The sequence below is a fragment of the Populus alba genome, chromosome 10 (assembly GCF_005239225.2).
Source record: "Populus alba chromosome 10, ASM523922v2, whole genome shotgun sequence".
NCBI lineage: Eukaryota > Viridiplantae > Streptophyta > Magnoliopsida > Malpighiales > Salicaceae > Populus > Populus alba.
This window is the reverse complement of record NC_133293.1, coordinates 6,194,578-6,209,117: the sequence shown is the minus strand read 5'-3', so window position 1 is coordinate 6,209,117 and position 14,540 is coordinate 6,194,578. Positions and strand designations below refer to the sequence as shown.

The 14,540-nt window shown below is 35.1% G+C and overlaps 2 protein-coding genes across 6 annotated transcripts; one reads left to right on the top strand and one right to left on the bottom strand.

Annotated features, from left to right (window-relative positions):
* Nucleotides 1-5,428, top strand: LOC118045441 (pantothenate kinase 1). 3 transcript variants are annotated; one of them, XM_035054072.2, is made up of 10 exons: nucleotides 2-344; nucleotides 429-605; nucleotides 1,248-1,294; nucleotides 1,690-1,806; nucleotides 2,718-2,837; nucleotides 2,945-3,039; nucleotides 3,132-3,225; nucleotides 3,390-3,521; nucleotides 4,347-4,459; nucleotides 4,894-5,428. In XM_035054072.2, exons 1-10 carry the CDS (start codon nucleotides 266-268, stop codon nucleotides 5,114-5,116), a joined length of 1,197 nt encoding a protein of 398 aa, XP_034909963.1. In that variant the 5' UTR covers nucleotides 2-265; the 3' UTR covers nucleotides 5,117-5,428. The 3 variants fall into 3 exon arrangements, with proteins under 3 accessions (XP_034909964.1, XP_034909963.1, XP_034909966.2); XM_035054073.2 differs by lacking the exon at nucleotides 3,390-3,521 and having other exon boundaries at nucleotides 1-344; XM_035054075.2 differs by lacking the exon at nucleotides 2-344 and having other exon boundaries at nucleotides 520-605; nucleotides 1,238-1,294.
* Nucleotides 5,429-6,122: 694 nt separating this feature from the next.
* Nucleotides 6,123-9,112, bottom strand: LOC118045439 (uncharacterized). Of its 3 annotated transcripts, XM_035054070.2 has the most exons (7): nucleotides 8,762-9,112; nucleotides 8,395-8,634; nucleotides 8,114-8,265; nucleotides 7,863-8,030; nucleotides 7,613-7,735; nucleotides 7,205-7,348; nucleotides 6,123-6,673 (listed from the first exon to the last, which is right to left on the bottom strand). In XM_035054070.2, the coding sequence occupies exons 3-7, from the start codon at nucleotides 8,237-8,239 to the stop codon at nucleotides 6,209-6,211; spliced, it is 1,026 nt and encodes a 341-aa protein (XP_034909961.1). In that variant the 5' UTR covers nucleotides 8,240-8,265; nucleotides 8,395-8,634; nucleotides 8,762-9,112; the 3' UTR covers nucleotides 6,123-6,208. The 3 variants fall into 3 exon arrangements, with proteins under 3 accessions (XP_034909961.1, XP_034909960.1, XP_073268097.1); XM_035054069.2 differs by lacking the exon at nucleotides 8,395-8,634; XM_073411996.1 differs by lacking the exon at nucleotides 8,762-9,112 and having other exon boundaries at nucleotides 8,395-8,751.
* Between the last annotated feature and the right edge of the window lie 5,428 nt (nucleotides 9,113-14,540).

The window sequence follows — 14,540 nt, the reverse complement described above, 5'->3', positions numbered from 1 at the left end:
GACAGGGGAAAGTCTAACGTAGTAGGAAGAAAAAACAATCAAAATTATTACTCTCTTCAAAGTGTTATCAGACCTGCACAAAAAACCGAACCACTTAAATTATTCTCTGTAATGTTCTTTCTATATAACATGAGTCTGGCAATTCCCTAGGTTCAAAGAATCCGTTTTAGAACCAAGAAAAGAAACAACAAAAACCCAGAGCAGCTCAATCCATTCATCACTGATAAAGATAGATAGAGAGATAAAGGGCAGACGAACTACTTTGATGGATCGTCCCAGAGAGATTGAAGCTGATGGGAATTCAAATCCAATTCAAATATCTCGTTTGGCCCTCGATATTGGAGGTATGTATCTGTTAAATTTCCTTTCTTTTTGTCTTTTCAATCAATAATAAGCAAACAAAAAGAAATGCTAATCTTGCTTTGCAGGGTCTTTAATCAAATTGGTATATTTCTCGAGAGATTCTGGTGATCATGAGGACCCATTGAATGATAGTGTTCGGATTTCCAATGGTGTTAATGGAAGGCTTCATTTTGCCAAGTTTGAGACGACCAATATCAATGATTGCTTGCAGTTTATTAGTGCCAACAAACTTTTCTTTGGTGGTATGTTCACTATCGTGACCATGACCATCCTTGTTGCCTTTTTCTTTTTATCCTTTTGTCTTTCTCATTTCTTGAAACTCTAGATGTTATCAACAGTATGGTGTGGTTTTCTTCATTGCAAACTTTAGGGCTGAGTTTGATTTAAGCTCAACTGATAGTTTCATACTCGGCTTGGCTTGCGCTTATTTCGTTATGCTCCGAACTCTTGCTGGTCGTGTACATTAATGCGTCATTTTGATGTTCTGAAGCATTTTTTTTTTTTGGGTAAGCTTGGCCTGCTAGGTTGTCAACCTGGCCAAATTTTGTATCTTACTTCATCCTGATGCCTTTTTCGGGATAATGCATAAACATGGAAGCCGTCGCATGCAGATAGATTTTTTCAAAATTTGCCTACACAGACATGTATCATGCCATTGCTATTTGTTAATGCTGGATTGATCTGATTTTAGCGGTCTTTAATCAAAATGCTACTTGCAGTAGCTGGGGAGGGGGGGTGGGCAAACAGGCTATTATAACTCATTCTGTGATTATATTACTTAGCAGAGGCGTCTTTCTTGGAGTTGCTTCATGTTGATAACTTCCTCATTTATGTGATTTTTTGGCCGGTTTTGTTTCTTGCTTACAAAATGAAGGTGAACTCAGGTTTCCAGCATCAAGAAAACCCTACCAATGACAGGAGCTTTATTAAGGTAAGATATAATTGTTGTTTGTTGCCAAACTTTGATTTTGGAGAAGCTAAATCTCTAAAGCTCTGTTATGTAATTATAATAATATTCATTATTATAATTATAAACATAAATTTATTGAGAGAAAATGCAAGTTTTTTTAGAAAACAACTATTCAATGTTTTCTGTCTTAAATCCAGATTTCCTTCTCTGTGATCATAGATTGCCTGTCATACATAGCTTCCCGCTAAGCTGAACAATTATTTTAAAGTTAGCTTCTGGTGTTTGATTCCCATGATGGAAAAACTTGTTTTTAATCTGATGAATTGTTTAGTTCATTTTTATGTTGCAAGGTAGTTTTGGGTTTGGAATAGGTCCTAAATATGCTACATTGTTAACTAGTTACAATCCATTTGAAGGCCACAGGTGGTGGGGCATACAAGTTCTCTGATCTTTTCAAAGAAAAGCTTGGCATTAGTCTCGAAAAGGAAGATGAAATGGATTGTCTTGTGACGGGAGCAAATTTTTTGCTTAAGGTGGGATTCTAGCACCACATAGTCACGTACATTTAATATCAGCAAGTTGTTGTCTTTCATTCAAACATTAAGAAAGCTTCACATGCAAAACAATCTCCTTCCCTTTGTCTATGTAGAACCTACTGTTTCTGATTGCTCATGTGTATACATGCAAAAAACACTTAGCTTGCATGTAATTCTCTCAAGCATTTGGTCTGTACAAAAGATCGTTTCAGCTGGTCACACTCTGTAGACAAATGTCTCATCTCAATTTATATTGATCTTTTTTCTTTTTGATGAATGTTATAAATGCATCATGATAAGTGCCATATATTAGTTGCTATGGGCCTTGGGAGGATGTGCTCTTGAATTCAACCTTTTAGAAAATTGAACAATGCAATAACTTGGAGATGTTTTTGTATGGTGTGGCACTGATATTGGGAGTTCTAGAAAGTGTTGAATCTTCAAAAGAATAAACTTCATGCTGCAGAGGGCATTTGCTGACTCTGTCATGCATTAGTAAGTTGCCATAATATAAACCCCATCGCAAGGAAATGTATGCTTAAGGTTTGAGGATATGGCAATAGATCTAGCCCTAGGTCCTGATTCTTGGTAGAGGGTATTGCAAGTGGTATTCTGATGCCACTATTGAAATGAGCATCTACATCTTAGAAAAGAAAGAGGTTCAAATTTCTCCTCGTGTTCGGATTTGTTTGCAGTTGGAAAATGTCATTGTATAGCTGTGCCTCTCTTCCCTCTTCAACAAAAGGAAAACTTCCTTTGTTCGTGTGTGTATGTTCAGGAGGGAAACTTTTACCTACCATGTCATATTTTTTTTCCTCCCTTGCTTGATAATAATTAGTAATTGCCCATTCTGTTTCTTGTTCACTTTACTAATGTCCTAGCTGCATGCTGATTGTTATTTTGAGTAGGCAGTCAATCATGAAGCTTTTACATACTTGAATGGACAGAAGGAATTTGTGCAGATTGACCATAATGATTTGTATCCATATCTACTCGTTAATATTGGATCTGGAGTTAGCATGATCAAGGTACTCATATCAGTATCAGATCAGTTTACCTTCATTGTTTATGATTTGTTTTATGTATTTAAAATGTTTTTATGTGTTAAATGATATTCAGTTTTGTGCCAATACAGGTGGATGGAGATGGAAAGTTTGAGCGAGTCAGTGGAACAAGTGTTGGTGGTGGCACTTTTTGGGGTTTGGGAAAGTTATTAACAAAATGCCAGAGGTAGTTTGGTTTGTTTCCTCATCTTTGGCCATTACAAATTCTCTTGTATATAGTTTCATATTTAGTGGATACCGATGCATTTTCTTTCTCAGTTTTGATGAGTTGCTGGAGTTGAGTCAACGGGGAAATAACAGAGTTATAGACATGCTTGTTGGGGATATCTATGGTGGGATGGACTATTCAAAGGTATATTCAAGTCCTTTCTTTAATTTATAAGATTATTTTTTGCCAGTTCACATATTTTCATTTGTCATGTTGAAGTGCCCATTCAGGTTCCTAACAGCTTCATGATTCACATTGATTTTCAATCCTTAAAATTTAACTGCACAGTTCATTTCGTATGATGACAGATTGGTCTCTCATCTACAGCCATTGCTTCCAGCTTTGGGAGGGCAATTTCTAACAGTAATGAACTTCATGATTATAAACCTGAGGATGTCTCCCGGTCTCTTCTAAGAATGATTTCAAATAATATTGGACAGGTAACTTTCAGTAGGCACATCTATTGTATGTTGTCAAAAAGTACGCTATAAGATTTATATGGTATTAAAATTTAATAAAGGAAAAGTATTTACATACAATAAATCTCACAAACTAACATGGCAAGTGATGTATGATGAACTTGCCAAGTAATGATTTCACAGGATGGCATCCTTGCATTAAATGCCATTTCTATTAGTAAGATCTTCTTGTAGGAATTTTTTGTTTGTATGGCCTTAGTCATTGAACGGAGTCATTCTGACAATCATACACCTCAATTGGCTGTTACAGATTTAGTGCTGTGCCATCCTTTTACCAAGTTAGCATGGAGAAATAAGATTAAAACCATTAGCCAAGGCTTTTGTAGCTGGATTCATCTTACCTTTGGATATTTAATACTTAGAGATGGTTCCCATCACCTACTGTGCTGTTTAGTCACGGTTAAGAAGGGCATAGAATACCTGAGAGCTGGAAGTCGTATCCAAAATTCAACTTGACTGAGTTTCATATGCTATTCGCTGCCGTAGAAAATTAAATTTACTAGACCTTATGTGGCACATTTAGAAAACTTTGCTTGACATAATTGATTATTTTCTGCACTCTGCTTTTTTATTCTACATCCTCTCATTTGTTCCATGACTCGCCATTTTAAATTTTATTGTTTTATATCTGGAGTATTGATCACTTAAATTAACAGAGATACCCTGAGTTCTTTTTAATTAGTGCTCTGGAGTATTGATCTCTTAAATTAACAGAGATACCCTGAGTTATTTTTAATTAGTGAACACTTTTATTCCTCTCATTGCCTCTTATTTCTCTGCTCCCAGATCTCTTACTTGAATGCACTTCGATTTGGGCTCAAGCGCATATTTTTTGGAGGATTTTTCACCCGGGGTCATTCTTATACTATGGACACCATTTCCGTTGCAGTTCATTTCTGGTAATTATCTGGGGTTTAACATGTCAACAACAAAATAACTTTCTATTTGAACAAAAAAATCACTTCCCCTATTTGGAGGGCATTTGTGACTGTCAAGAAGTTCTGTGGTGGATCTTCATATTTTGATAATGACATCCAGCCTGTACAGTATGAGATTTGCCAGCAAGCAAGGAAGGGAATCTTGTCATAGAGATATTCTTACATAATAAAAAACTACCAGTCCTGGTAATTAAAAGTGAAAAAAAATCATCAATAATGTTTAATGAAAAGTGAAATGCAATTAAAACATTACCAGAGATTCCATGCACTCAACTAATTAGAAATTCATTTTGTTCTGATAAAACTGAAACAAGCTCATCATTGTTTGGTGATATTATCCTTCTCCCAGTTCATATTTTCTCCTTACACTCTAATCATTTTATTTTATTTGGCAGGTCTAAAGGTGAGGCAAAAGCAATGTTTTTGCGGCATGAAGGATTTCTTGGAGCTCTAGGTGCATTCATGAGCTATGAACGGCACAGCCTCGGTGACTTGATGGTTAATCAATCAGTGCAGATCCCAGTGGATGCATCCTCTAGTACAGATACAAATTATAATCCACCAGAGCGGGATTTGAATGAGACTGAGAGCATGCAGTGTAGTGTCTATCAAGCTTAGAATTAGCTGAAACTTCCCTTCTGTGTACTTTGGTGTTTGAAGGAAATTTGTTGGTACCACTGGGTAGACTTACAGGTCGAAGTTCATAGCTAGTGTAACATAGTTAAAACATCCCAGGACCAACAATTTTTATAGAAAGATTTTAGCACCTGTAGCATAAAAGTATCAGTGAAAAAGTTCAGAGAGAGATGTCAAAGTAATACTTGTTACTTTGCCTGATTATTTATGTAATCTATAGGCCCCGTTGTAATTTACAATACTACATTCTGTAACTTCATACTTCAATAAAATCAATTGCAGATTAGTTTAGCATGTGAACTTTTACTTAAACTAATTTTCTTTTAGTTGATATTTACAAGCGTTGGGGCATTTGAGGATTCCTTGGAATCACCCCAACTAGTTCTCCACTACTTTGAACACAAGCTGTCGTATCATACCTGGTCGTGCAACCCTTGAACTGACAAGGCTCCACCTTGTCTGTTGCGGGAAAGTTTGCGCACCTGGTATTCCATGAAAATCCACATGCTATCCAAGGATTGAATTTGATCTTGCGGGCTTTTACTTCAACATATTACATTATACTAGAACTGATTAGAATTCCATTTTGATTTTTAACTTTATGGGGAAACCTAATGCAAATTGTAGCTCATATATTCCCGTGTTTTTAAAATTAGAGAGATCTCCTTACGTTAAACAACATTGGGTTTTGCCCAAGACTCTCATTGCCTGGTAAAAAATAAAGCAGCCACGATGCGTTGACCACCGGGTATTCATGAGAATGGTACTTCGCCCATGAGCTGCAGCTCACTAGATCCTCTTTCCATAACCACTTTCTTCAAGGATTATAATAACAAAGGGCAGCAGATAACCAGTAAGCACGGGCATCAAGAAGGTTGATGAAAGCTCTCCCCTCCTCTAGCAGGTAAATTGCGCTCTGCATATTTCGAAGTAGGGTTATAGGAGCTGACACAACTGAGCATTTTAAAAAGCAGTCACAACAATCTCATTCTTTAGACAGATCATGATAAAAATACGTATTGCTGTTTATCTCTGTTGAACTGATACAAATACAATTGGAATACAAATTGTAGTTTAACTGTTACTTGAACCAAAAGATGATCTTTGAGCAGTCAACAATTTTCTAGGACGCTTCTTTGCATTTCTTCTATGTAGAGCCCATCTTTCTTTAATATTAGATGACTTGATAGGTTGTTTTTCATCATACAAGCTCCAATCTTCACATTTTTCAGCATCAAAACCTACCCTGATTCTGCCTGCTTCAGCAACCAGATCATTTACAATCATTTCAGTTGTCCTGGTGGTGATTCCTCTTAGGTACCAGGAAATTGGTGGCGGTGGAACAATTGCTGGTTGGATTAATTGCTCCAAGCTCACCTTTGACCCTATCCTTCCTTTCCCCCCTGTACATGAACAATAGTCCGCCAATGTTTTAGGTTTAAATGGATAGCAGATTGCTTCATCAACAAATATAGGTTCCACTTTCCAGCAACCTTCGAATCTTTTCATGAACCCAGTTTTCACTTGCGTGAAGTTCATCTGTCAAACAAGTACCAGACATAAGAGAATTGCCATTGGATTAGACAAGTTTATGGTAATGATGGTGCCCTATTATGGTAGAACCAAAACTATGACGACAAGGTAAATCAGGAATGAGATTGTGGTTAGCCAACATAATTAGATGAATCAGTTTTTGTATCAACTAGGTTTTTGTTATTGTTACTGCCAAAAGTTCTCCAAAACATCGATTTTCTGAGGTGAACAGAGAAATTTTGGTCTTGTGGAATTTGAGTTTCCTAAGGAGCAAAGTTATCCAATGATATCTCACCAAATTCACCCAATCTACATGCATTCCCACAACTACCACTCCCTAAAGTGAAAAACCATCCATATACGTTGTGACATGCATTCCCACTTGCATTTCCACATTAAGGATTTATTCAAGAATTCTGACTCACAGATAACATGCCATGAAGAGAACAAACAGATCTTCACCAGATGGGTTGAAAACAAGCTTCTGATTACTTATGGCAGCAATAGAAACAGTGGAAGAAAAATGTTGATCCTTACTGAGTGATCTTGTCTGTTCTGATCAACCAAAACATGAACTGATATAGTCCCTGACCACCAAAGAAATTTCCAAATAGCAGCTTGCTCTACATCAACCACCTGCCTGTGACCTTCATCAAGCAAAACTCTCCTGGATACCACTTCCTAGACATAAAACAGTTTTTCCTCACATCAAAATGAAATTTCAATCGGATGCTTAATACTATTTAATCAAGCAAATAATAGTTACAAGAACAAATCAAATGGACGTCTTTTCTTTTCTTTTCTTTTCTTTTTTAATTTTAAATTGAAGACTAATTCCCACAACTAAGGAGAATGCCAAACTTTGATGATCTAACCAGCTTTTTAACAAGTAGGTATACTTTGGTTTAAATGAAAGCAGCAGATGATGAGAATGACTCAACTTACCTTGATATTTTTGAAAACTCTCCTATTATCTGGGTCAGTCACAATATCATACACTGCATCTGGGGGCAACCCGATATCCACTTTGGCATTGAGGTTGCAGAGAGAACCTCTTGGTACACTGACCTGCCAAGAATAACATGAGATTCCAAGCACATTAATTTTTTATTACTCAATCAACCCTGCTACTCCTTAGCATTGAAAGGCAACAAACTGGTCAATACGACATGCAGTTTCTTTAAAAGTTGTTCACCTTTATTTGTGGAGGTTGATCAGTCCAGGCAGGATTTTCTCTCCAGGCTTGCAGTTGCCTCTCCAAATCAATCCCCAATGCAGGAGCAGCGGCAGGAGCAGATGACCCTTTCTCTTTTCTCACCAAGTTTTCGCCCTTGCCATCTTTTAACAAGTTCTTGAGTTGTGACTGTTGCAAGATTACAGTAGAATTTCCTTTCATTAAACTATCACAATGCTAATTTATCCAACATGGATGGAAAAAAGACTAACCTTAATACAATCTTGAAGCTTGTTTGGGAGCTGCACAAGAAATGATGGATCAAAAGCTTTGCGGGTTCCATTGCACTTGCTCTTGGGAATCCCTATGCTAGCTCTTCTCACTTCTGCTTCACCCATTAGCCCGAATTCAAAGAATGCGTTCTCTTAAATCCCATGGCAGACAAAAAAAAATCAAAAAAATAAAATCAAATTACCATTTAGAACTCATATTACAAAACCCAGTTAGTATATCATCATTGAATGATAAACAAAACAAAAGAATGAAATCCCACCTTTTGTTTCTTTTCAATCACTAGAATTTTGAGAATAGAAAAGGACTGCCGAGAATGAACTTAATACTACTACTACTTGAAACTAATTAATGTTAGAGCAGAAAGGGTTCACTTAAAGTAAAAGACAGGACCTATCTGTCTATCTATAAGACTATAGTAATTGATTAAGAATGAAATGGAGAGATCAAGAACTGGCAGCAGAGGCAGCAGTAGAAAATTGACTAGCTGCATATCCTTTCCCTTTTGTAGGGTTAGCGAACAGCAACACGTGATAAAATGGCAAGATCCAAGAGGAGAAAAAACAAAAAGTCGATATTAATATATTAGTTTTTAACTGCAATTATATAAATAGAACTACGTTACTTACTTTTTCACTAAGAAAATTGAGACATTCCACCAACCATTCGAACACTCAATCCAGTAATCTCCTCCGCATCCAAGGATGTCTGATTTCCATCCGCTTGAAACTATAAGATATTACCAACAATTGTCCCCTTTTGTTTTTTTTTTCTTTTCTTTTCTCGTTTCTTATGCGCTACCTAACAACGTTTTAATTGTTCGAGGACTAGCGGTACGAAGCTTCGTTCTAAATCGTCGTGGCATGAACTACTCATTTCTGATTGCCAGAAATCCAGCTAGGGTGGGCTTTCCTAAGGCGACGCCGGATGTCGTTATCTTTTGCGAGCCTCTCACCTGTATAGCATGGTTAACAGTTTTTTACCAATAATTCTTTTATATGTAAAACAAAACAAAACAAAATAACCGGGGTGGAAAAAAATTCAAAGGATAAAACAAAATTCAGAATTACTATTATAATTCATGGCTAACTTACTTGTGTTTCATCGCGAATCAGATCAAAAGTTAATTTTGATTGTAATTTTTTTTCCATGATCTGTTAATGCTTTAATAAATTTCAATTAAAATTAAAAACTAGTTAGGCTCTTCTTTAACTTTAACTTGAATTTTAAATTAAATTGAGTTAAAATTAATTTTCATATGACATAGCAAGTCAAAATACAATCTCATTGACATAGAAGAAACCTAATTTGATTTAAAAACATCAAGGAAATGATGTTTAAACATTGTTTTTAAAATATTACGATAATAAAATCTGGAATTAATTTAGGTTAACCAGTTAAATATATGATTTGATTGAGTTTAATAATTTTATTTTTAAAAATATTTTTTTATTTAATTATATGATAATAAAATTAAACATGAAATGATATAATAACTCTTTTCTTAAAAAAAAAACCATTTTGAATGGTTGTTCAAAATAACACTGCTAATATAATAATAAAAAAGGGTTATGCTTTTAGTAAAAAAAGTAAAAATTGAATGATATTCAATTAAAAAAAGACTTCAAATAAATTTAATTAGTCAATTTTAATGAACTTGAATCAAAATTTCAAAAAAATATAAAATAAAAAACAAAATAGCCTAGACATGTGGGCTTGAGCTAGGGGTGTTCAAAAAAATCGAAAAACCGAGTAAACCGATAAAACCAACAAAAAATTAACCAAAAAACCGAACCGAATAATAAAACCGAGTGAACCGATTAGATTATATAGAAAAAAACCCTGGTTCGGTTCGGTTTTCGGTTTTGCAGTGCAAAAACCAGGTTAACCGGACCGAACCGGACCAGTTAAGACAAAAGGGGTCCGCTCCATACTCCCTACTATAAATAGAAAAATTTGTTGCACGCCGCACCCCTCTCTTCTCTCTGCTAACCCTAACCTAAACAGTAAACTTTCAATTTCAATTTTCAATCTCTCGATTCTCTCCTTTCAGCTCTCAGACTCTCACTCTCACTACTCACCGTCTCACTGACACCGAGTAAACGGCTAAACGCCCCCCCGTCCCCTCACCCCTCGTCCCCCCTCGCCCCCTCGCCCCCTCGCCCCCTCGCCTGTCCTCTCCCTCTCCACTCTCCAGTCTCCACTCTCCTTAGATCGACCACCGGCGACCGACGTTTCCTCAACGACTCAACCTCTCAAAAGTCAAAACCAGTGAGTTTTAGTTTTTTTTTCCCCTTTTCTAATTAATTAATTCGGTTAAGGTTATTGTTAATTTTAATACTGTTAAACTAATTTTTTTGACGTTTCTTCCTCAGTCTCCAGACTCTCCATTGGATCACGATCAACATAGTCGGTGACTCGGTGTTTGAGTGTTTCTTCCTGATCAGCCTCTCAAAACCATTAAACCAGTGAGTTTTAATTTTTTTTTCTCCTTTCTAATTAATTCATGCAGTTAAGCTTATTGTTAGTTTTAATAAATTTTGTTGGGTGATGAATTCTGGTTTAGGTTTAAATTAGAATTTAGAGTCATTTATTCAATGTTGTTTGCTCTTTGCTCGATTGACTTCTGCCTTCTGGTTTTATTATAACAAATCATCTGCTTTTTGCTGATCCTAACTGCAGTTTTATCATTCACCGTTATAGAATGCAATGCTTTATGTCATTAATATGGTAATTGGATTGCATTTGTTGGCTTTTTTCTTATTTTTAGGTTATGATTGTTGGGGTGAATGGATACATGTAGCTTCATACTTATTATCTCTATTTCTATTTACGCGTATGAGATCACTCTTTTGTTTCTCTGTTTTTTTCTAAACAATAAAAGATGCTATTTTACTAAAACTGCCCTTGAAGGTAGTTTGTTATTTCTTTGAGCCTTCGTAGTGACAAAGATGTCTGACCTTCCACCATTTTTTTTAGCGTAGCAGGAAGCTCTCCATAAATTCTACTTTTACATTTTTGTTATAGATTTTATTGTAAATGCATAGAAAATATCAAATAACAATTGTCTAACTAATATCAATTATTTTCATTCAATTTTAATTTGGTGAGTTAAAGAAAGCAGAATAAAAGGTTGTCTTAATAAGCTGAGCCTCCTTTTATTTATGCGGCTTAGTTGGAGAAGTATCACTTGAGTGTGTCTATCCTGTCAAGCTGTATCCAAAAACTGGGGTTAATTGTGGTGGTATGAATTATTGATGTGTTTTGGCTGTTATAGTTGCAATTTATTGAAAGAATTGAAAAGGGGCGAGGGGGGGGGGAGTAGGGAAAAAAAAGCAAAGGTAACTTTAACTTGTGCCATTTATTTTACGTTAAATTTCCTTTGAAAGCACATTGGTCTTGTTTTGATGATGTGTGTCCCTTCTACTTGGTGCATGTGTGCTTGCATTTGAGTCGGTACATGTTCCTTATCATTAAGGAGCTTTTCTGTTCTGTCTTGGTTTCATGACTACTAAATTCTCTACTCTAATGCCTTGGTGTTTGTGATTTTTGTTTTTGGACAATTCTGTTCTGTCTTGGTTTCATGTCTACTAAATTTTGCAGCCATGGAACATCATTCCAATATGGCATTTTGCTGTCTTGTTTATCATGAGATTATTTGATTTGAATTTGATTTGGGTAAACTACTCTTTGAATGAAAGTATTCATTATTCTATTTACATTTGATTCTATAAACTAACTAAGTAGTTTGCATTTGGTAATTACAGATGGAAAACCTTCAAAATCAAAATGCTTCATCCACTGGCACTACCCCAACATCAACCAATGCCCCAGCTTCAAACACTAACCCAACATCAACTACTGTAGGATTCACTACGGATAATAAAGGTAAACAACTTCAAGACCTTGCATCTAGGAAAAGAAATGTTGATGATAAAAAAAGTCATAAATTTGGGATCATTTTACAAAACTTGATGGTGATCCTAAAACCCCTAGAGCTGAATGTAATTATTGTGGAAATGATTATGCATGTCATACTATTATTAATGGGACAAGTAATATGTGGAGTCATTTGAAAGTATGCAAAAAGTTTCCTTTTGTGGTTGATAAGAAGCAAAAAATCTTGGTATTAGAACCTAATAAAGTAGGGGGTGAATTAGGAGATCGAAGTGTGGGAACTCTTAAGGCAATAGGTTATGATTATGATGAATGCAGAAAGGCAATAGTGAAATTGGTTATAATTGATGAGTTGCCTTTTAATTTTGTGGAGGGTAAGGGGTTTAAATTATATTCTAGGACCATGCAGCCTAGATTTGACATTCCTTCTCGTTTCACTGTTATGAGAGATTGTTTGAAACTTTATGTTGAAGAGAAGGAAAGATTAAAGAGAGCTCTTAAGGGTTAACGATTATGCTTAACAACAGATACATGGACATCAATCCAAAACATTAACTATATGTCCTTAACGACTCATTGGATTGATAATGAATGGAATTTGCAAAAAAAAATTATGAATTTTTGTCAAGTTTCCAATCATATGGGTGAGACAATTGGTCAAGTTATTGAGAATTGTTTGTTAGATTGGGGGATTGATAAACTTTTAACTGTTACAGTCGACAATGCAAGCTCTAATAGTGTTACTATTTCATATTTGAAGAATGTGATGAAAGATTGGCCAACTAATATATTGTCAAATGAACATTTGCATGTTAGATGTTGTGCACACATTGTCAACCTCATTGTATGTGATGGTTTAAAAGAGATGAATGTTTTGGTTGTTAAGATTCGAAATGCAATTAGGTTTGTGAGATCTTCACCTTCTAGGCTACTTGCATTTAAAAAGTGTGCAGAAAAGTTGCATATAGAGTGTAAGAAATCATTGTGTTTGGATGTTGCAACTCGATGGAATTCAACTTATCTTATGTTAGAAGCTGCGGAAAAGTTTGAAAAGGTCTTTATGAGGTTAAGTCAAAGTGAATCTAGGTATATGAGTTACTTTTTGGAGGTTGATTCAAAAGGGAATAAAAAAAACATAGGGCCGCCTAGTTTGGAGGATTGGGAAAATGCTAGAACTTTGCTGAAGTTTTTAAAGATCTTTTACATGGTTACATTGAAATTTTCTAGCTCATTGCATGTTACATCAAATTCTTTCTTCAATGAATTGATTTACATGCATACAAACTTGTTGCAATTGTGTAAAAGTAGAGATAATCTTTTGAATGGAATGGCGATGAACATGATGAGTAAGTTTGAGAAGTATTGGGGTTATGGAGCAAATCAGAATTTTTTATTGTATGTGGCTAATGTTTTGGATCCTCGTCTTAAGTTGAAATATGTGAAATTTTATTTTGGTGAGTTGTATGATTATGATAAAGCACAATTGCTAACAAAAAAGGTGAAAGATAATTTGGTGAGCTTGTATGAATTTTATTTGAAAGCCAATGAAGTGGTGGATGATAATAAGCATAAACAAGATGATAATGATGCTATTGATGACATGGAGGTAAATGTTAACACTTTAGCTCGGTTCAAAAGGCACTTACAAGAGGAAGATAGTGTGGAAAATAGAAATGAGGTTGAGAGGTATTTGAGTGATAGTTGTGAGGATCCTGATGATGATAAATTAGATATTTTGGGTTGGTGGAAAATTAATGCTTCAAAATATAAGATACTTTCGAAAGTTGTACAACATGTTCTTGCTATTCCTATATCCACAGTGGCTTCCGAATCAGCCTTTAGCACAGGTGGTCGTATACTCGACCAATTTCAAAGTTCTCTATCTCCAGCAACAGTTCAAGCACTTATTTGTTGTCAAAATTGGTTACATCATGGTCCAATTTCAACTGATAATACAACCTTGATGAATGATTTGGAAACCTACGAAAACCTTGAATCAGGTAACGTTTCTTAAAAACTTACACCTTTTATTTTATTATTTATTAATTAACACATTTTTATTCTAACATGTTTAATATTTTATTTTGTAGAATTTGGTGGAAAGTTGCATTTAGCAACGGATGATAATTAGTTCACAAATTGGATGCATGTATTGAAAACGTATGGTATAAATATATATTTTTTAATTTTTATATCTTTTGATTTAATTTATCATGTTATAATTCTAGATTATGAATTTCAGGAATCAAAGTGCAATGCTCTTGAAGTGCTTTTTTATTGAGATGATGTGCACATGAAGATTTATTTTTTGTGGCTTGGAGTGTTTTATGATAATGTTATATGTTGTTTTTTTGTTAAGCCCTTTGAAGGCAATGATTTGTATTTTGTAATTTGGATTTTAACTTATTGGTGTGTGATTGTGAGTGTGTGTTATTTATTTAAACTTTTCGGAAGTAGAAAAATATTAGTAAGTTAAAAAATATATTGAACACAAGATTGACACTAATAATT